General features: G+C 47.2%; 1 protein-coding gene across 3 annotated transcripts in view; it reads right to left on the bottom strand.

The window, feature by feature from the left end:
* CTIF (cap binding complex dependent translation initiation factor) overlaps positions 1–21,764 on the bottom strand; it is a 148,188-nt gene that overhangs the window by 105,183 nt on the left and 21,241 nt on the right. For all 3 annotated transcript variants that reach the window (XM_027671655.1, XM_027671656.1, XM_027671657.1), the window contains exons 2-3: positions 13,194–13,409; positions 9,763–9,846 (exon numbers count right to left, since the gene is read on the bottom strand). In XM_027671655.1, coding sequence (XP_027527456.1) covers positions 9,763–9,846; positions 13,194–13,373 — 264 coding nt within the window. In that variant the 5' untranslated portion in view covers positions 13,374–13,409. The remainder of the gene's footprint in view (positions 1–9,762; positions 9,847–13,193; positions 13,410–21,764) is intronic.

The raw sequence follows: 21,764 nt of genomic DNA, 5'->3' as shown, positions 1-21,764 counted from the left end.
CTATTCTATTCTATTCTATTCTATTCTATTCTATTCTATTCTATTCTGTTATACTTCCTTAATTCCTCTCCCAGGCCTAAATCAACACTTCAGTAAGTTTTTCCCACTGCTTAGCCCAGCGTTGGAATCTAGTTACTAACACACCTGAAAACACCTGCAGTTCACCAGAAGACACAAAAATAACTATTTTTGCCCATTAAGAAGCTGTGCCTAGTGTTCTCCTTTATTCTCTTACTTGCTGGGCTGTCAAGCAACCTGCAGGTTTCTTGTTCAGCCCTGAGGGCATGATGACTCATCTGAAAACCAGAATAACTCACCTGATCAGTCCTATACAAACATCCCACAAGGTGCTTGGGGAGAAAGGTGGATATTGGCAGGCTAATTGCTCCAAAAGCAAGAGGCTTGGGAAAGGCTTTTGAAGCGACCTAAAATGATCAGAAACCCACGAAATCACAGCGTGCAGAATATGAAACTCTCTCAAGCTCTCTGAAAATCTGGGAAGTACAAAGGGAAGCATATGTTTTAGGACTGGTGTGAGTGCTGACACTTAAAAGAGGGTTTCTCATGTCTCGGGCATCCTCGTGGGGCTACATGAGGTCCTGCAGACACTGCCATGGGCTAAGGCAGGGGCAGGGCCACCTTGGCCTTCAAAAGCCAAAAGGACTAACCACTCAAACTCCTGCTGAACACAACAGCCAAGTCCAGGCCACTAATTTAAAGGCACAGATCAGGTCCCAGCTCCACCAGTGCCACTTGGGTTGGATGGAGTAGGGAGACAGCTGCACAACAGACCCTAAACTACCCAAGGTGATGCTACCCAGTGGTCCAGCATGGACCTTAATGCACAGGAAACATGGAAGTATTTACCCAACATGAGAGATTGGAAGCAAAACACACTAGTGCTGGTTTCTGCTTTGTTCCAGCTGCACATTCTCCATCCTCAAACCTAATAAGTTTCAAGCACGCCCAAATACATTGTGGTTGCTATAGCCTAAATTCAGTACTGGCTTCAAAAGAGGAGACCAACTGGTTTTCAAGTTGAGTATAAATGAAATCTGAAAGGTTGTGGTTATTCCCACCAGATGTTACAACAGCTAAAGCTCCTTCTTCCCTTCCGAGCACACCCTGACCCGAACCTCCCAACGGCTGAGAAATACCAAATGGCACAAAATTGAGAGAGCTGTTAAATTGGCACAGAGGGCACCTGTGAGACACGGGCAGGTGGCCACTTTGGGAAGCCCTGGGGAAGAGCCAAGGCTGCAGACATCCTGAAAAGTGAGAAATATCTCATCTGATGAGGGAAAGAGGTGCACCAACTGAAGAGGTGGTTGGGAGAAAGGCACTTTCACTGCCCAGATGTTTGAATGACTAGTTACCACCAGTGTGTATCCTACACTCTGAACACCTTCCTCATCCACACACACAAAATTTCGGTGCCAAATGCTACGGTGGGACCAGGTCACACTGAAAATAAACACTTACACAGGTTATGTTCAGCTGATCCAACTTTTAGTCATGGCTTTCTGCAGACAGCCTGAGGTTTTGCCAATTCCAGAAATGCAGCTGGCATTTTATTGTGATAAAACCCATGTGAGAAACAGGGAGATTGGTACCACCATGCATCAACATCCACCAAGAAAGCCAGTGGATACAGCACAAACCACTTGGATCACAATCACAGGTACCCTTCTACTAAATCAGTTTGTCACCTGGCTCTAACTCATGGCCTGGGGCTTTCTTCCTGTTCATGCCCCTTATGTATATCATGCTCTACTAATATCTATGTTGAAAAATGATTTTTAAAATAAAAATGTTTAAACCAAAAATTATTGAAACTTCTGTTCAATCTGAAACAGTCCAAATGAGCATGGCCTAGGTATATTCATGTTCAAATTCACCAGCACAGCTGCACTCAATATTTCCCCTAAATTTCTGACTAATTGCTACAGATGAACAACTTTTCACTGGTACCTTGCTGACAGGGATTCAAAAATCCAGGAAAAAAAAAAAGTCCACCAGAAACTCTGCCAGACATTTCTGGTGGCTTTGTGTCCTTTAATAAAGCCATTTCACACTAAAATGGGCCCTCTCTGCAGACCTCCTTTCTGCAGGATCAGGTGAGCATCACACCAACATCATGGGTGATGCTCAAGGGCTGGGTGAGAGTACTCAAAAAACAACCAAGCAACAAAAACCCCTTCACCATAAAAACCCATTCCCAAAGCCATACAGGCAGCTGGACTCCAGCAGAAAGCCGGGGCTCGGCAATGGTGAGACGTGGCACTGCTCTTCCTCCATCCCAAAGCGCGGGATGTGCCTCCCACACAGTGCTCTTGCTAAATAAATTCAGCATGTTGCAGGAACAGGATTGCTTGCCAAAGCTGACAGAAGCTGAAGATACAGCTGTGATGCCTTGAAGCTCTCCATCCCTTGCCTTTTGCCAACCCAATCCCCCGTCACCTGGCCCTTTCACTCTCTGCCCTGCCCTCAAAAGAACAAGACTCTCCCAGTCTCTTCCAAGACCCCAAACAACCCTTGAACTCTGTGCTCTCAGCTTTTATTCGGGCTCCTCCACCTGCCATTTGTGTTCTACCCTCACCATTAGGAGATGGGACCTCCGAGCCACACTTGGAGGGAAAACATCACCCTCACCAGAGATGGATTCCCAGCAGCTGCTCTCATCCATGCCAATCCTTCTGGCCAAGCTCTGCACCTTCTTGGGAACAGCGAGGCTCGTGCACATAAACACTGCCATCCACCCTCCTTTGGAAACTAGCTGTCAAACCTAACATTTGCATTTTAATTAGCAATAATCATATGTTTCACTTACACTGCAATTTTCACCTTCGCACCGAGCTCTTTGAGGCATGAACTAATTAATCCTGCTGCCTTTGCCAGCTCAAGAGTTAATACTTGCTACTGCTTCAGTGAAAGTCTGAAAATCCTATTTGCAGAAAAAAGAAGATAACTTTCCCCAATGCACAAGCAATAAATGGAAACACAGTGATCACCTACGTGGTTGCTCTCAGTGATGATAAGTACGGGTGAAGTGGGCTGTGCTGGTAGAGACGTAGACCAATCCTGGCAATACCACAAGCTTTAGGTGTCCCAAAGATATCAGTAGATTCTGGATGGGATTCATGTTCAATCGCACGTAAAAAATTCAATATTCAATGTACAGCATTCACAGCTTAAGGTGGGAAAGAGAAAAAACAACAGAAAGCTAAAGGACTTCTCAGGAACCAAAAGCCTCTGAGACATTCCCCAGCCTAACAACAGTCCCATCACTGCACCTACAAGGATCTCCCCAGATCAAGCTGTGGGGTGTCCTTCAAATGACTCTTAAACTTTGATCTGAATCCTGGTCAGAACAGAAGATGTAAAAGGTTCTTTCTGGGGCTTTTCTGCAGCAGAGGTTTTCATACACCCACTTTGTGCTTCTGCCAAATCTTCCAGTTATGCAGAATTTTTACAACAGACTTCAAGCACCCCCTGCTCTTCTAGACTTACTCAAGAACAACCACTTTAATTTTTCTACAGGAAATCAATGATTTAATTATTTTAATAATTTAAAACGCATCTTTTAGGAAGAACCCCACTAAGGTTACTTTAAACATTTTAGCAGGGAAAAATTTCCATCTTCTTTCTTCTCAGTGCATTGCACAAAGCTATAAGAACATTAGAAAGCTTACTCTTATAAAAATATCATGCAGGAAACACAACTATTTTGGCTCTGCTCCTTCCCTCCCCAGGTCCATGTCCACCTTCTCCAGCTCTCTCCAATCTGGTACAGTTTCTGATCACTGCTTTGGCAAAGACACATCAGAAGGGACAGCAAACATCACTTGGAGCTCTTCTTTTTACTGAAATAAGCGTTTATCTATAACTGTGCCACAATACAGGACCAAAGGACCTCATGGGTTTGCAAGTCGGAGGTTAAGCCTACAAGATCTTTCTGGACTACCTAGGGAAGCGCCAAGCCAAGTGTGGTTGTGTTCCTTCAGACAACACCAGAGATGTGCTAGCCAAGGATGTGCTAGATAGCTCATTTAGACACCAGGGCAAAGAGGAGGAACACTGAGGCACTTAGAATGGCACTGAGAACTCCAGATGTGCTGTGGAAACCCATCTGCTCGAGCCTCAAAGGAAATGGCTCAAGTCACCCCTTCCCTGCCAAGAGCTGCAGCACTTACTGACCTATTCATCCAAATCTGGAAGAATGGAGGTCTCAAAGGCAAATCAGCTGCTGCAAGTTTCACAAAAAGCAGTGTGTGGGAAGCTCTCCCTTCAGCGGGTAGACAGGTATCACCCTGTCCATCCCACACAAATGGAAAACGACGTGTCCTCCCAAGTGAGTCACTAGTGACACCAGGTCTAGAAGACACCCTCCTCCATCCCTGGAAAGCAGCAACACTTCTCCTAAATCAGGCAGCAAAGCAGTGATGCTTTTCTCTCCCAGGCCTTCAGACACCCAAGCAGGTGTCAGTTGCCTGTGGGGTGGTGCTGCTTCATGAGGTGCATCCCAAACAAAAGTCACAGAGAAGGTCAAACCCACACATTAGCTAAAGGACTTGATCTCTTTCTCAGGAGTCCTCTTCAACTGTAATTGAGTGGGGCTCCGTTCAGTACAGGGAAGGAACATCACCCAGCAATTACAGGCAGAAAACCATTTAGCAACTGGTTTTCTCAGAGCCGCTCTTTGATCATGAGCAGGTCACCCCACTTAGGGCTTTAATTTCTTCCTCCATCAGGCAGGGATACACCAACATGTATTGTCTGACAAAGCCATTGTATGTCTTTTGCTTTCCCTTTTCCTTTTGGAAACAACTCAGCAGCAACTGCAGCATCTGCCAGCACCCACCTGCCCCAACAGGCCTTCAGTGTGGTGGCCAGCCTCAAGCAAATTCACTGTACAAACTGGCTCTGGGCTATGATACGAGCATGTCAATGAGATGGAGAACCCCAAACTGCCCCTGGGATCATCCCTCTCGATTTTTGTTTCAGATCTAGACCCAAGGATGGGCAACTCAAGTCAGGCACAGGCTGTCTACCAGCAGGGGGAAATGAATTACATCTTTGTTCACAGAGGTCCTGCCAGCCCACTCACTTTCCAGGGCTGGTCTGGTTAGCCAAGGATTTGGGGCATTACATGCTGTCTGCTGATGTCAGTGGATTTAAGCCAGCAAGACAACTTCCCTGCTGACTTCAGAAGTTTATGTGACGGCAGATCTCGTCACAGGAGCCTCAGTCCAACTCTGGACCCAGTGAGGTGGCACCTATCCAAGACCACAATTCCTCGCCACCTGCCTCTGCAGCATCCATCAGGGAGGATTTCCTGGTGCTTGAATCCAGGAAGTCAAGCAGCACTAATGCCTGCTAAAAAAAAAATAAATAAAAAATTCTCTGGAATTGCAAGAGAAATCTGCACTGATAATTTGATTTTTCCACTCTCCATAAAACTAAGTTCCACTGCGCATTGAAAACTGCTGTTTCCCGAGAGACAACCTTCACACATCCCCCCCACACCTACTATTGCCTTTGCTTTGGCAACATAGCAGCTTTCTCATGTAGCCATGACTACATGCCTAGGGCATGGAGAGACAGGACCTTCAAGATATCTCATTGCAATCCCTTCCACGGGCAGGGACACCTCCCGCTATCCCAGGTTGCTCCAAGCCTTATCCAACCTGGCCTTGAACACTTCCAGGGATGGGGCAGCCACAGCTTCTCTGGGCAACCTGTGCCAGGGCCTCAGCACCCTCACAGCCAAGAATTTCTTCCTAATATCCAACCTAACTCCTCCCTCTCTCAGTGTGAAGCCAAATCCCCTTATTCTGTTACTCTAGGCCCTTGTCAGAAATCTTATGGTAGCGCAGCCCTTGGGATGCTCATGATTCCAGCCAGCTAATCAACTCCAATCAAGGCCCAAGAGTGGAAACCCACAACCTCATCCTGCCACCAGAGTGCTTCCGTTTCTACTGGTTTAATATTCCTATTAAATGGCAAATCAAGTCATCTCCTCCACCACAGCTCCTCAGAGAGGACAGAAAAAGTGTGCTACGAGCAAGGCGTAGGATAATCCAGATGTGATCCACACACCCTCCTCTGCTGCTCAGTGGACTGGCAACATGACCATCAACTGGAGAAGCCTCTGAGGTCCCAAATCATGCACTAAGTCCCTGCTGCCCTTGGTGGGACATGCACACACAGGCAAACAAGCAGCAGAATAAAAGCCAGTCCCATTTACTGCCGACAACACAGGTTTTTTCTTGGGGATGGTGGGTGACAGCCACCGTGGGGGAAGGGATGGACTTGGCCAGGAAGGAGGATTTGCAGCTTTACCTCTCCTGGAGGTAAATGGGACAAACCCGCAGAGTTGCCCTGTTTTTTCTTAATGACCTTTACACAAGGGGAGCCTGGGATGGAGCTGCTGCCAGGCCTTTCATGTACCAAGAGCTCTGCTGGCTCCTGAAATACGTACCATACCAGAAGCCTTTTACTTAATGAATTGCTCTCAGAAATATATCAAAGAGCTTCCTACTTGCCACAGCCTCACAAGGGGAATGCAAATAAAGTATTATATAAAATCTTCCCACTGGGTCTTTTTGGGGGAAAAAAAAAAATCCAAACGTAAAAGGATTTAAAATGGTTCCATTACCTGAACTTTCCTCATTTATAGAGGGAATAAGGTGCTCAGATAACATCTGAAGTAGCTCGATGGAGTGGTCTCCACCCTAGAGGCTCACACAGAGTGAGACCCAGCAGAGCTTCTGGGGAGTATCACTCAAACAGAGCGGGGGTTACAGATGAGCTGAATGTAATTGTGAGACCAGGATGTTCTCAGCACACCAGGAGTCCACAAAATAAACCTCGGGACATTCTCCCATGAGCAGACCATCCTCTTGCAGCCACCCGCCCAGAGGACTGGAAAGACCAGAGTAAAAGGTTTTCCAGGGGGGATTTTCTCCATTTTTAAGCCACTGTTTAGTTGCCAGACTATGGGAACTGACATCCATATAGTCTCCCACAGCTGCTAACAGATGTCTCACCAAGTAGTGCAAGAGCAGGACAAGTCTGGGACACTCTTTCCCAGAGATACCCAATGACATCAGAAAACCAGCAATTTAGGAATATCCCGGACTTCGGGTTGCACCAAGACACCTAATTTTAATCCCTATTATTCAGAAATCGCTCTCAGCCCCACATTTGTACAACAACCAGTAGATGCTTAGATACAGACATTTTAAATATAAATGTCTATACAAATACATAACACAACTATACACACTAAAAAAAAAATAAAATCTTCCTTTTATTTGTCTCAACCTTGGTGGATCCTATAGACAAGAATTTCAAAGGCATCACGTACTTAGGGATGCATGGGGGGATTTTCAGGCACGGGAAAGTCTGCTTCTCTCTAGGTTCCCCTATAACCTTTAGGAAGCCAATTACTTTTGAAAATGCAGCCCTGGACTACTCTGCCTTCACAGAAAATGAACCAGATGCTGAATATATTTCCAGGACTAACCCAGATTTCCATATAAATGCCCTTTCTGATGGCCAGGTTAGAACCACGTGAGGCATATCACGGTCACTGACACATAACCCACATTTCCACAGTAGCTGAAGCCAGCAGAAATCTCACATCCAAGTATTTTTCAACTAAGACCAGCAATGCAGAAATATCAGCTGGAAACACAACAGGAAAATTAGGAATTCAATTTTCTGTCCAAACCCCTCGAAATCCATAAAAAACCGTAACAAAAAAACCCCCACCCCCTACATCCACTGGGAAATAATTAGTCAGCTTCTTCCTTAGGAGGTTTGAAGAGTGACTGATAATTTTCATTCAAGACAAACACCTTATTAATGATTAATTAATTTTTTTTTGATGTTGAAAGCTACTAGTAAAAACTCAACAGCTAGAAATGGTAATAAACTGCACCTGGTCCTCACCAGCAGCGTTTCACTCGTATATCAGTAGCAGCAAGAGAAATGCTTGCCTGGACAGAAGAACAATAGCTTCCAGCTCCTCTTTGGTGCCAAGGAAAATTTGTTACTCACAGTTAAAGGAAGCCAAACATGGAGAGAGATAATTACTAGCTCTGCTGCAGGCTGGGAGACAGCCCAAACACCGGGTAAACAGCTTCGGCATCAGCAAATGGCATTTGTGTGTGGAAAAGAAGCTCCGTGTTGGAGCAGATCAAATAGGTTTAATTCTCGGGGAAAAAAAATAAAAAAAATCCATCAAGAAAACCCCCCAAAAACCACGTAAGTTGAAACAAAACAGCCCATAGCACCAGCCAGATGGAAGATGCCAGAGAAGTATCACTCGTGCACGACTCCTGCATCCTCCTGTGGTACCCACACTGGCAGAACCCATGGGTGAAGAACCAGGATTGGATTCTTCCCCAGGGAAAGCACATGGTCCTACTGACACCCCGAGCCACCCAAGGAGGCTCGATGGACAAGGTCAACCTCCCAGCTGAGTATCAAGCATCTGTCTGCAATGCTGGGAGGGAGCCTGGATGAGGTTTTGCTGCTGAATATTTCAGAGCAGATCAAAGCTATAGTAAATTAAATCCACAGTTCCGTCTGGCACCTTCAGAGACTCACCTGAAGCAGTGTCTCCATTCAGTACAACCTTCCTACACAAGATCCTGTCTTTTTTTGGGTGCAGGTGTTGGTATAGATGCTCCCAGCATCCCTGCATCCAGGCCAGTGGCAGGGAGGGGATGCATGAGCCCCCATCCCAAATCGAAGGAGTTCCAGCATGGCTCAATTTGTGAAGAAACTGTGCCCAAAATGAGAGTTGTGACACACACTGCTCAGACAGGCACAGCCTCCTGTACACCCTGCAAGGGGCTCCCAGGTTCCTTCTCACGGATCCCACCTATGGGGATGAACCTGGAGGACACCAAGCAGGGCAAGAACGCAAAATCCACCAGCTTGAAGCCCCCTCTCCAGGTCGGACATGCATCAAACAGAGCAGCTGGAAATGGTGTTTTGCCCTTCCTGAGACACCTGGGTCTCATATCTCCTCGGGCAAACGCTGCTCTCACAGAGCTGATGGTCTCATGGTGACACAGCAGCTCCTCAGCCAGGTGACAGTGGTCAAACCCACGCCTCTACCCCTCCCAACCCTTTCCCACGTGGGTGCTCACATAGAGGAGGGACAGTCACCTCCAGCAGTGCCTGGTAAATACTCTTCACTGGTGTTTACACTGCATACAACCACCAAAAAAACGACTCATGCCTGGCTTCTGTTACTGCACGCCCAACAGAGCCTCTCAGCACATGCAGTTCTGCTTCTTCTCCCAGTTCACCCTCTCAGCTATTTAATCCTCTTCCCTGTAACACCATCCTTGTGCTGCAGCACATAACCAAGATGCCCAGCTACACAGAGATCCCTCCTTCCAGCTACATCTCACAATTCCAAGTCAGCTCTGATGCTCCAAATCCATCCCTCACACAGGTGGCAACAAGAAGCTCTCCAGGAACAAACGGGAGGCTCCCTATTTTTTCCTCTTCACTGCAGAGCAGTAAGCTCCTGGTCAAAGCATCCCATCCACACATCAGGATGTCGCCCACCTCCCACGGTTTTGGCAGCAACGAGCTTTTGGATGCCAAGCAGAGGGACACGTCTCCCCTTCCACGGGAGAGGGAAAGCTGGCAGCACAGGCAGGCTCCCTGCTGCACAACGAGGCAGCGCAGGGGTAAAACCAGAGGTTTGGGGAGGAAAGAACTAAACACAAGCCCTACCTGGTTGTGTTCGTGAGACGACGAGCCCTTCCCTCGGGATGGGGAACAGCTGCCATCGAGCTGCTCGCTGCAATCCGCCGTCCACTGCAAAAGGGATAAAAAAGGGGATTGTGTAAAATAATAGCCAGGCTGGGGAAAACTGCTGTGTCAGCCCAGAGTGCACAGAAAACACCGTGCAGCCGCGGGCATCGCTGTATGCGTGTGGCACCCCCTCCTTTTTGGGGATGATCCCAAAGGCTTTGGCTTGGAAACGCTCCACCCGGCACCAGCAAACAGAGGGAAGATACAGGAAAAATCGTAGGGAAGCACCTGAAATGACGCTGCCTTGCAATAAAACCCATCCCAGACGCTTCCTTGCGGGCTCAGGCAGTGTTTGGGAACCTCAGGTGGTACACACCAGGGAGGCTTGACTTAATCGCTCTTTTCCATGGAGTTCTTCCATGGGAAGTTGGGAAATTTCTGCTTTTCCTAACTCTTGTTTGCTTCAGGGACAGACATGAGTCCTGAGCTGCCAAACCCCTGTGTTTTTATTTTAAACAAAACAGAAAATGAGGTTCTAAGCCGTAGGTTTGGCCATTGCCATATCTGGCCATAGAGGATCACGAGCTGCTTAGGCCAGCTGCCTCCAAGGTTTGACAGTAAGGTGCCTCCAACAGAATAATTGAATTTGGGGTCACTTGTTAGGTTTTGGTGCCCCCCCCCCAAAGAAATGAAGGGCAGCATCATACTGGGGGAAAAAAAATTAAAAAAAGAGAAACTTTCACTGGACAGACATGAGAGATGCTGCTTAATCCTAAAGACATTTTGTCACTATCCCAACAAAATTGAGACTGACCAGCCCCACTTCTGAGGTCCTTCTTGGAACCACTTGGCTGCTCCATAAGACACTGAGAGCTTGGCATCATCACCAAGGGCAATGCTCCAAGAAAATGGAAGTCAATTCCACATGAACCTGAGAGCTCCATGACAGGTACGGGTGAGGCCACAAAATAAGTCACCACTAGAATTGCCCATGATTCCTGCCTTTATCAGAGAGCCTGTTCTAGATCACAGATGGGGGGACCTCAGTCTCCCCTCATTAAAGAGCTGCCCATCAGTCTCCTGACACCTCTGATGACCCAACTGGAGAGGCTCATGATGCCATCACTCTTGAGAGCCTCCTGCTAGGCCTGTGCCTATCTCCTTTAATAATTTTGAGTGCCACCACATGCCTCTCTCGAGGTACAGCTCACTCATTATTATGTCCTCAACCAAAATAAAATTGTATTTTCTCTCTGACTCTCCTCTTTTCCCTACTGGGAGCGAGACTGAAGACATCCACACTTCGTGACTCTCTAAACTGGTGATGGGTTCAGCTCCCCTTGGTGATGGGTTCAGCTCCCCTGGGAGTGGTGTGAAGGATGAAGGATGTACAGTGTGCTTCCCCTTCCCTCCCCCAGCACAGGGAGCTGTTGTCCATGGAGGTGGTACCATCCGAGCAACTCACACACACGGGTGAGTGGATTTATCCTCTCTCAGGCAGGGAAAACATTATTGCAGCCATAAGGAAACAAACGACAGAGAGATTAAGTAACTTGCCCAACATTAAAGATTTAGTTGCTGGCAGATCCTTGCAGTTAAAACCAAATTTCTTGGTCTCAGCCCAGTGCCTTTCCCCTAAACCCATCCTTCTTCCTCTAGCTCTCATTAAGAGGGAACATGCCACCTTCTATCAGGATAGCTTCCACTAGGATTACTGCAGCCAGCTGCAGGATATGTGTGTGTTTATTCCTTGCTTTGCTAAGCAGTGATCAGGAACAGAAAATCGGAATTAAAAATTCCTGATTATTTTCTACACAAATTTGGGATACAAGGTGGTAAAAATGAAAATCTTTGAGAGACAAGAGATAATTCCTTCTTAATGCATCCATTGAGATGTGGCTTGATAAATGCAGGTGACCTGTGTAAAAGCCCATCCTCACTTCCTGTCCCATATACAGCCCCAAAAATATAAAATATCACATTTTGATGATGCTTCACATATCAATCTTAATTAAACTTCTACACCAATGGTCTGGGGTACAACCACATTTAGCTGCTTCATTGGAGGTGCCTCTAAAAGTGGTTTAATTAAGAGGTTCCATGTTCAGATCTTTCATTATTATGAACTTTTCTTTTAAAGTAAAACCTAACCATCTTGAAAGGGAACACTCTCAGAACTGACACTAGAAGCCCAGCACCGCCTTTTTTTTTCAGTGCAGGCCAGGAAGGAAAGCTAAAATCCCATTTCCACAAATGGAAGATGGATTTGGTTGTTGCAATCAAGGATCTTAATGCAAAAATTGTACATGGGCTGCCACAAGAATTAGCAATTTTTGTTCTCAAGATGCAGAGGGAGCTCAGGCTTATTGGCAGAGCTGTGGACAGGCTGGAAGAGGTTGTAAAACTTTGTCTATTAAATTAGTTCTAATTCACAACTTTTTCCAATCTTGACATGCTAATAAGCAGCACTTGCGTGTTGGACACGAAGCCCCTCCAAAGTGTCACTTCAAACACAGACATTTTCCAGCCTTGGGTTAAAAAAAACGCACTATGAAGTACTTTGGATCACTAGATTCTTAAATTTATTTTCTCACACTTTCAGCAGCTTCAATCCTCAAATCGTAAAAGACCTCTTCAGCAAAATCTATTCTTGAAAAGGTTCCTTTGATTGGCAGTTTCTTTACACTGAGATGGTACAAACCAGGTCCAGAGCTCTGCGTTAGACCCTCAGCTCCAGCAAACCTGCACAGCCCAGATAAATCAGAGAAATGCTGCTGATATCAGACAAAGACGGGATCCTTCACATGGAATCATGGAATGGTTTGGGTTGGAAGGGACACTAAAGGCCATCATTCCACCCCCTCTGCCTTGGGCAGGGACACCTTCCACTAGACCAGGTTGCTCCAAGCCCATCCAACCTGGCCTTGGGCGCTTCCAGGGACACACCTCTGAGATCCTGAAAACCCAAACCCAGTATCAGGAGACCACTAAGATCTTGAAAACCCAAAACCCAGCACCAGGAGACCGCTATCAACTGGATGGAGACCTCATATATACATATATGTAAGTAAATATACATATACACACATACACACACACACACACACACACATATGTGTATTTTTATATATATATACACACATGTGTGTAAATATATGTGTATATATATACATATATCTATATGTATATGTATCTATCTATCTATATACACATCTATATCTGTATCTATATTTGTATCTGTATCTGTATCTATACGCCTCCATAAATATCACCAAACAAGCAAGCTGCCCCGAAATCCTGCGTTCCACCCTATTCTCCTCCACCTACAAAACCTGGAAAAGCCCCTTCAGCCGTGACACACATCCCCACACCAGGCCACAAGCCCCACACAGCCCCTCTCCCTCTCCCACCTGTGAGATGTGGGACTGCGTCTTCTCGCTCTCTCCATCCCCCTCCGTCTTGTCCGTCAGCAGCCCCTGGACCTGGTACTCCAGGACGTAGCTGTCGATGAAGCGCTCCAGCTCCTCGATCTCCTGGGAGCGGCTGCTCCCTGCCTCCGAGGAGGCTGATGCCACCGACGAGTTCTCCATTCCCTTCAGGAGAGACGCGCCAAGAACGGAGCGGGCCTGGAGAAGCGAAACGAAAAAAGAAAAAAAACATTTAGGAAAATATTTCCCAGTAATTACAAGGAAAGTTAAAAAAAAAACAACCCAAAACCCAGCAGCCAAAGCCCGTCGGTTACCATGGGAAAGGATATTTTTTTTTTTTTTTGCTGTACATCTGCATTTATAATAATCCTAGGTGGTCGCATTTAGAGTTTCCAGGCGTGCAAAAAAAAAAGTTCCATTTCTGTAATATTCCTACGTTTGAGGACGACTAACATATTTCCTGCCCTCCTTCTTAAAAAACGCGCTGCTGGAAACCTCCAGACGTACCCACGAAAGAAAACTAAAACCAAAATGCTTAATTTAATAAGTCCACATTTAATATCCTGGATAAGGGTGAGAAGCCAGGAATGATGGACGAGGGGTAGGAAGAAGATGATAACTGAAAAGCTTCTCTAGGACTGTGGCAGTAAATTATGCTGACTCAGTGGTGCGACTGCAAATGGTCCAGCAGGGAGGTGAAACAGAGAGCACAACAGAATTTATTTTTAAAGCCTCTCACTGCAGGAGAGTGGCTCTGTAGAAGACATAGGGCCTTCATGATGCTCTTCTCTTCTCCCTATTTCTCCAGGGCTCAGTGCCAATCACACAGGAAAGAAAAGAAACCACCAGCTCCTGGACGTGTGCCGGGAATGTTGCTGATCTCTGCTCTCTGTAACCAGCGACAGGACCCAAGGGAATGACCTGGAGTTGTGTCAGGGCAGGTTTAGGTTGGATCTTGGGAAAAAGTTCTTCCCCCAGAGGGTGGTTGGGCACTGAACAGGCTCCCCAGGGCAGTGGACACAGCACCAAGGCTGCCAGAGCTCCAGGAGGGTTTGGACAACGCTCTCAGACACAGAGTGGGATTGTTGGGGTATCCTGTGCAGGGCCAGGAGTTGGACTCGATGATCCCTGTGGGTCCTTTCCAACTCAGGATGTTCTGTGATTCTGTGTTTGGAAAGAACTAAGCTTTGGATGAATGTCTTGTGGTAAGACTCATATTCCTCCTTCCCTGCAGCAGGGAGGGAGAAGACACAGAGCTCCCCAGGACACAGCGACCTCATCCCTCACCCTCTCCTTCACCAGGAGCTGGTATTTACAGTCTGCTTTGAGACAAGTATAATATTACCAAGCAAATTCAGAGTGAGCCACATGCCATCCGGAAGGGAAGGGGGAAAAAAAGTAAATCTGCTCCCAGCTCATGTAATTTCCAGCTCCTGAACTATTTTCTCATCTGTCACTTCTGAACAATTGTGGCTTCATTTGGAAACTGCCAAGAACGAGCAGTTCTGGCCTAAGGATTTCTTCTTCTCAAGGAATTATTCCCAAATGTGCCCAGACTGTCAAAAAGGCTCATTATGTAGATCAATATCACACATTAGCTCCTGAACAAAAATCATGTGGCGCATTAAAAAGGAGAAAGAAAAAAGAAATAAGTCAAGAAATAAAAAAGGAGGAGCCCCAGAGAGTGTGGAGCCCTGGAGGAGGGCATGCTTCTACCCTTTTTGCTAATTAGCGCCAATCACCAAATGGAAGGAACAAATTATGAAATAGAAAGTGCTAAAGAAAGAGTTGGGAGAACAGGAGGCTCCCATGAGTGATGGCACGAGAAATGACCACATGAGGTAGAGGACAGGTGGCATCACTTGGGATGGTGCAAGCAGGGTCAAAGGTTATCCCTGCATCCCCTGGGGCCACACGTTACAGGGCCTGAAGTTGTTTTACCTATTTTAATTTTTTTTTGAAGGTGGCAATGGAGGAAATCCAGCCCTGGGGATGCTCCCCCTTCAACACCCACGATAAAGCACAAAGAAGAGGAAGGGCTAACGCATGCCTCCACTTTTGAGGTGCTCACTGCTGTGCCCAACCAACATTTTGTGATTAGCAACAGCAGAGACGGTGAACTGAAAGGTTTTGTCAGAAGTCACCAGGCACAACAAAACAGCACAAACCACATATTTGAGATATTTATGGATCTCTAGCAAGAAACTCTGAGACCAAGTCATCTTGCAATACCATCACATCTCTCTAAAGAAAACCATCACTTATCAGGAAGAAACTTCCCCTATGTCTAAGGGTCATGAGTTACCACCTACACCTCAGATAGGATCATCACTGTACACAAAGATCCCTGGTGCAGGTGTCCAGGTATGGACAGTGAGGTGGTTGTCATATAACCCTTATAATAAGAAAAAAGAGCAGTCACAGTCTGTAATCATTTTTACGTGTTTAGTCTGCACCAAGTTGTTGTGAATCCTGTAATGACGCAGAGATTGACATCCCGATGTGCTGCTGCCAATATGCACTGTCAGCCAACCCATTTCTCACCCATTTCAGAATTAGATTTTCACCAGTTTGCATGCAGCTGCCCTCTCCAATGCCACCAGCCTGTCCCAGAGCTCAGACGAGCACTGTTTTGGCCACCATCCTCCGGAAGCTTTTTCAGGTGTTACCCACTGAATTCTGGGCTCTACCTAAATCTACCAAGTGTGAGATGTGTGTCTGTTTTGAGAAAACCAAACCAAGGCGATCAAAGGTTTACAGAGGCCCATTTTCTGGGTCCTACAGGATGATTCCTCTTTGAAGCCACCTGGCCCTTCCAAAGGAACACCTTTGGAAGCCCTTCCTCCTTGGCAGGAGGTACCTTGGGAAGAAAAGCATCCACCAAGATCCAGACCAGTTCAAGTCCAACTGCAAAGGTTTACTCTCCCCATTAACACTAAACCTTCTCTCCCATTTAAAAGATCAACCCTCTCCACCCCAGTTTCCTGACATGGGAGCTGTATGGTCTCCTGTTCTTCTGGTGCCATGAGTCAGGAAACCTCTGTGCCCAAAAGCAGCTTTCCCATCTTGCCTCACCCTCAAAACATGTACAGAAAAAGAGGTTTTGAAAGAAAAACACAAACCCACGTTTGAGAATCAAGGCAGTTCGTATCTTCCCACATGGAGCAAAGAAATGTTCTTGAGAGCTCTTCATGGAGTGGTGACCCCTCGGATCTGTATTAGTTTGGCACCAATGATTCCCAGATCCCAGATACATTCCTTAATGATAATTAACAGAGATCAACATCAAATTTCCATTTGATGGGGCTTGGAGCAACCTGGTCTAGTGGAAGGTTCCCTGCCCATGGCAGAGGGTTAGAATTAGATGACCTTGAAGGTCCCTTCCAAATCAAACCATTCTAGGATCCTATGATTCTACAGGGCCCATGCTGTGCTTATTATTATGACCATTAAAGGAGGAATCATCAGCAGAAAAAGTCAATAGATGTGCAAACTGCTTATTATAACTTAGTAATTATCAGCATTACTGTAATGTATAATTATTATTAATAGCTGTTATTAAGAGTGATCTAAAAGGGGTTCTTGCTCTAGCAGGATTGTACAGTTTTTATGGCGACTATACAGCTTTACCCTTAATCAGCAAATAATAAGAACAAGCATTTTTTTATGGCATTTTAGGTCCATCTCTTTTCTCCCAAAGGTTGCTCTGGGCTTGTTGGACTTGTGGAACCAAGTGGTGAGTCTGATACATGAAGAGCAGCAATGGAGAAGTAACCCATTTGGGGCATTCTCACAGAATCACAGAAATGTTTAGTCTGGAAAAGCCCTCCAAGACCATCGAGTTCAACCATTCCCCAGCACTGCCGAGGCCACCACTAACCTGCATCTCCAAGTGCCACATCCACATGGCTTTTAAATCCCTCCAGGGATGGGGACTCCAACACTGCCCTGGGCAGCCCCTTCCAATGGCTGACCACACTTTTGGTCAAGAAACTTTCCCTAATATCCAATCTAAACCTGCCCTGGCACAACTTGAGGCTGTTTTCTCTCATCCTCTCCCTTGTTCCATGGCAGCAGTCCCTGATCTCCCCCTGGCTCCCCCCTCCGTCAGGGAGTTGCAGAGCCAGAAGGTCCCCCCTGAGCCTCCTTTTCTCCAGGATGAGCCCCCCCAGCTCCCTCAGCCGCTCCTGCTGCTCCAGACCCTTCCCCAGCTCCGTTCCCTTCCCTGCACATGCTCCAGCCCCTCAATGTCTCTCCTGTCTGAGGGCCCAGAACTGCCCCAGCACTGGAGGTGCCTCAGCAGGGCCAGCACAGGGAGGGCACTGCCCTGGCCCTGCTGCCACACCAGGGCTGGGACAGCCCCGGGGCCATTGGCCTCCTGCCCCCCTGGGCACACCTGGGCTCGTGTCCAGCCGCTGCCACCAGCACCCACAGGGCCTTTCCCAGTTTTCCAACCCCTCTGTCCCAGCCTGGAGCTGCAGGGGGTTGTTGTGACCCAAGTACAAGACAGCTCTTGCTCCAATTCAGCGAGACAAACCAACATTAGGACCTGCTATCTGGACAACAACTGCAAACCCTGCTCCTGCCCAGGGTCCAACGTGGTTGATCATCAGCAAAGGAAACTAAAGGAAGGGATTGCTTTTGCCAGCGCTTTTCTTCCCTTGCATGGATGCTGAAAGCCTAAAATGCTTTTGCACCTATGACAATTTTCTTTGAAGGTTGTGGCCTTCAAAGACAAAAAAAAGGAACTCCACACTCACACACACACCCAAACAGTGAATGCTGGAAACAGGTTTACCTCACAACTATACTGCCAGGAGCTAACACTTTATCTAACACACAAGGTGACTGGGAAAGAATACTAAAATAGTGGTTCAGACAGAACTACTTCATGCATCAGGCTTTTTCACAATTAATACTACGTTATTATTTCAATTTTCAAAAGTTCTAACCACCACCAAATTCCAATGCAGGGCAAGGGACCGCTCATCTTTCCAACAACCTGGGCTCAGCTGTTTAGATATGGGCTTAAATTACTCACTTAAGGCATTTAATTGGAAAACTCATGTCTCTTCCTTACTTATCCTCCAGTTAAACACTGAAAAAATCCCAGGCCAATCCTCTGTTCCTCCATGACTCCAAAGTAAGGCAGGAGGAATGCAGAGCAGCTTTTCTCTGTAGAAGATTTATCCCTCAGATATGCCATCACAGGCCAGCTGCTGGAAAGACAGGCTGTGAGGAGGTACAGAGCTGTCCTGACAGATCCCTGAAAGCCTTTGTCTTGCCACATGCAATTTACCATCCCAGGTTTTTCTAGGAACAAGAGATGCTTCCTAAAAAAGGCATCTGTGGTGCAAATTCTTCATGTACCAACGCAGCCACCTTCCAAAGTGTTTTGTGACAGGACTTCCATCATCTCTCTTGTGTTTTGTTCTCCCTCGGGAGTTTATAACAAATAAATTTTAAATATTGCTGTGACAGGTCCCTTCTGCTCTGGGACATGTGGGACATGAACCAAGAAGTACCTCAGCAGTCCAGATTTACTTGTCCACACGGGGTGATGGTAAAACCAAACTGAAGAGACAGAGTGAGGCAGTGAGACAGAGAAAGGCTCCAGCCCAGTACCAGACACCACATCCTGCCTCGTGAGCAACCAACACCAGCTGCCACATCTCTTGTCAAGACTCCAAACCCCACCCCATTGTTCCCTGCTCCCTACAGTGATGTTGGACATCACCTTGTGCAGGTGGTGACGGACATCCAGGGTGAGATAACACCCTCTTCTGCTCGGTGCCCCTCTGACAGGAACAGCACATGGTCAAACCCTCCACCACCACGTCCCTCACACTGCCTGCCCGCTAAGACTCCAAGCCAGGCTTCCCAAAGCCACTGCTGAAGCACACACCGTGCAGGGGAAGGAGGTCCCTTCAGCCCCTTCAGATCTGGGAGGTGAAGGATGCTTCGACCACACGGACCAGGGCTGAGCAGCTGGTGCAGGACAACCCTTCCTACTTCTTATCTGCCTCTTATCAGCACCTTCAGGTCAGGTGAAATCCTGAAATAACCACCAGCTCACACTCTGGCAGCAGTACAGGCAGGAGGACCTTTGACCGTTTGTGCTGGGGGGTTGAACTCCTGGCCACCAGCACGGCCACAGCCTGCTCCCCTCCCAGCACCTCCTTTTAATGAGCTCCTCCCACAGCAATATCTTCTCCCTCCCAATCCAGCCCATTTCCAACAACAAGCAATTAGCAATGTGTCTTTCTGAAGCGGCAAGAGCATCTTGGAGAACGAGGCGAGCCGTTTTATCTTCGCTGCTGGCAGCCAGCTCTCGCATCCAGCAACCCGCAGGAACAGTTACTATGGAAAATAAAAGCAATGGAGATGAACCATGACTCCCTGCATCCAGGTATTGCTGCATCTCCGCGAAGCATCACGTGCCTGGTTTGGATTTGCTGCTGCAAAAACCGGTACCTTTCCAGACGCCGATAAAACATCAAGTGCGTAAATGTAAATTATTATATCCTGGATCTGACCTTTTCCTCATTAAAATGTAAACACCTTTGAAATCCACATCCAGCGTCTGCTGCTGGGGCTTTTCAGATACATGATGCATCCACGGCTGGCTGAGCATTTGATATATTTCATCATCCCTCCAGTCTCAGGTCTGATTTCTGCTACCTGGTGATGCAGAAAAGCCCAAGTGACAGGACAAGAGCCCAACAGCTGCCACGTTGCAGTGCCACTCATGAGCCTGGCATGGAACACAGCAGGCAAACGCCACAGTGCATTGAAACAGAGCCATCAAAACAAACACAGAAATAAATGGGGGAAAGACAAAGCAGAGAGAGCCAGGAGACAAAACAAGTGCCGCAGAATCCAACCCAAAACAGCCCTTTGACACAGTGATCCAGCAAGGAAGGGAGAGGAATAACCAGAAAGCCAGAAATCCCTCATTCTCACCCAGACAGTAATTTATTATGTAGCTTGCTTCCCTGCAATAAGCAATTCTTTGTGGTTGGGAAGTGGATCCTTTTCTTTCTTCTTTTTAAACAAAACCAAAGCCACATCACCTTTAGAAGCATAAAGTCTTTTAGTGTGTCAAAACTGTGCGTGGGGCTGGAGCAGTTTTCCACCAGATGGACTTTCTTGCCTGGGGGGGAAGACGTTACCTTTGGCTTGTGATGGATATCATTAAGAAAAAGGAAAGAAAATACAGCATAAAACCATGAAAACCACTGTCTGAACTGCAGGAGGTGAGTGGAGGTGGGTTTGTGGGCTCACCCTGTGGTGGGATGCTCCACTGTTTGGGATATCAGGGCAAGGAGACTGCTGGAGCATCACTCTGACTGCAGCACAATGGCAAGGCACGCTCTTGTTCCCAGATCTTTATACAAATTCAATACATGCAAATACATCAGCCTTTCTAGATACAAAATCTGAAGCAGGTCATAAAAAGCCTCCAACCACCAGCCCCTGAACCACAGGGGTTTTAACAGCCTGAGTTTTATAACCTAGTTGACATCGGCTGATGCTACAAACTGTGACTTAAGTCAGACACAATCCATTTCCACATTCCCCTGCTTCTACTAAAAGCTAATGGAATAAGAGCCCACACGACATCTCGTCCTTGCCATCCTTCACCTTTACAAAGAAAATGCTGCCAGACAAAAACACCGGACAATTATTATTAATATTTCAAGAAGGAGCAAAAAAGAGAATAAAAATGTGGATTTCACACACGCTCCATGGTCTGCTCTTCGGAGCTGCACTGCCTCTCCTCAGAGAGCCAGAGGGCAGGCTGGGTAGGATGTGATGGCTGCAGGGACTGCACTGGGAGACGTGAAACAAGGATGTTCTCCTGCCAGACGAGCTTGCACACGTACACCATGCAGGTGTGAGTGCCACCCCTACGATGCACATGGCAGGCTCTGCAATCCTCGGGCAACCAACACCTGATTTCTGCTCAGCTATTCCAGAATCCCAAGGGGTGAGCCCTGATCCCACGGGAGCAGAGCCACGGCGCAGAACTCCCCGTGCAGGCAGCACTGTGCAGGCAGAGAGCACAGCCCACGTCCTAAATGAAAGCATCACCATAACGGGCTGATCCACACGCTTTGGGAGCGCACCGTCCTTTGTAAATAACTGAGGGGAAAACATTATCAGGAAGGAGATCTTTTCTTCCCAGGCACCCAGGCAATATAATGGGCACTTGGGCTGTGAAAAGCTCCGTAATCCCAAAAGACACATCCAACTCCCAAGTTGAGATGTCAGCCTGCCGAAGTAATCCATCCTGCCGGCAGGGAGGGAATGGGGCAGGAGCAGCACGGCCTGGTCGGCAGCAGGGCAGGCGTGGAGGCTGCTTAATCCCTATTTAATCATGCCCACAGTTCACTGGCAAAAAGCATTTTTGTGCCCATACACCAGCGTGCAGCAGCAATTCAGAGGACATACCTTGGCCACCAGCCAAAATGCTGGAGCTGCCACTCGGGATGGATTGGAGGGGGGGAGGCTGCTTAATCCCTATTTAATCCCGCCCCCCCCCCTCCAATC

Source organism: Neopelma chrysocephalum, unplaced genomic scaffold, assembly GCF_003984885.1.
Source record: "Neopelma chrysocephalum unplaced genomic scaffold, ASM398488v2 Primary Assembly neopelma1_97116, whole genome shotgun sequence".
NCBI lineage: Eukaryota > Metazoa > Chordata > Aves > Passeriformes > Pipridae > Neopelma > Neopelma chrysocephalum.
The sequence above is the reverse complement of the archived record's forward strand: the minus strand, read 5'-3'. Positions and strand labels throughout refer to the sequence as shown.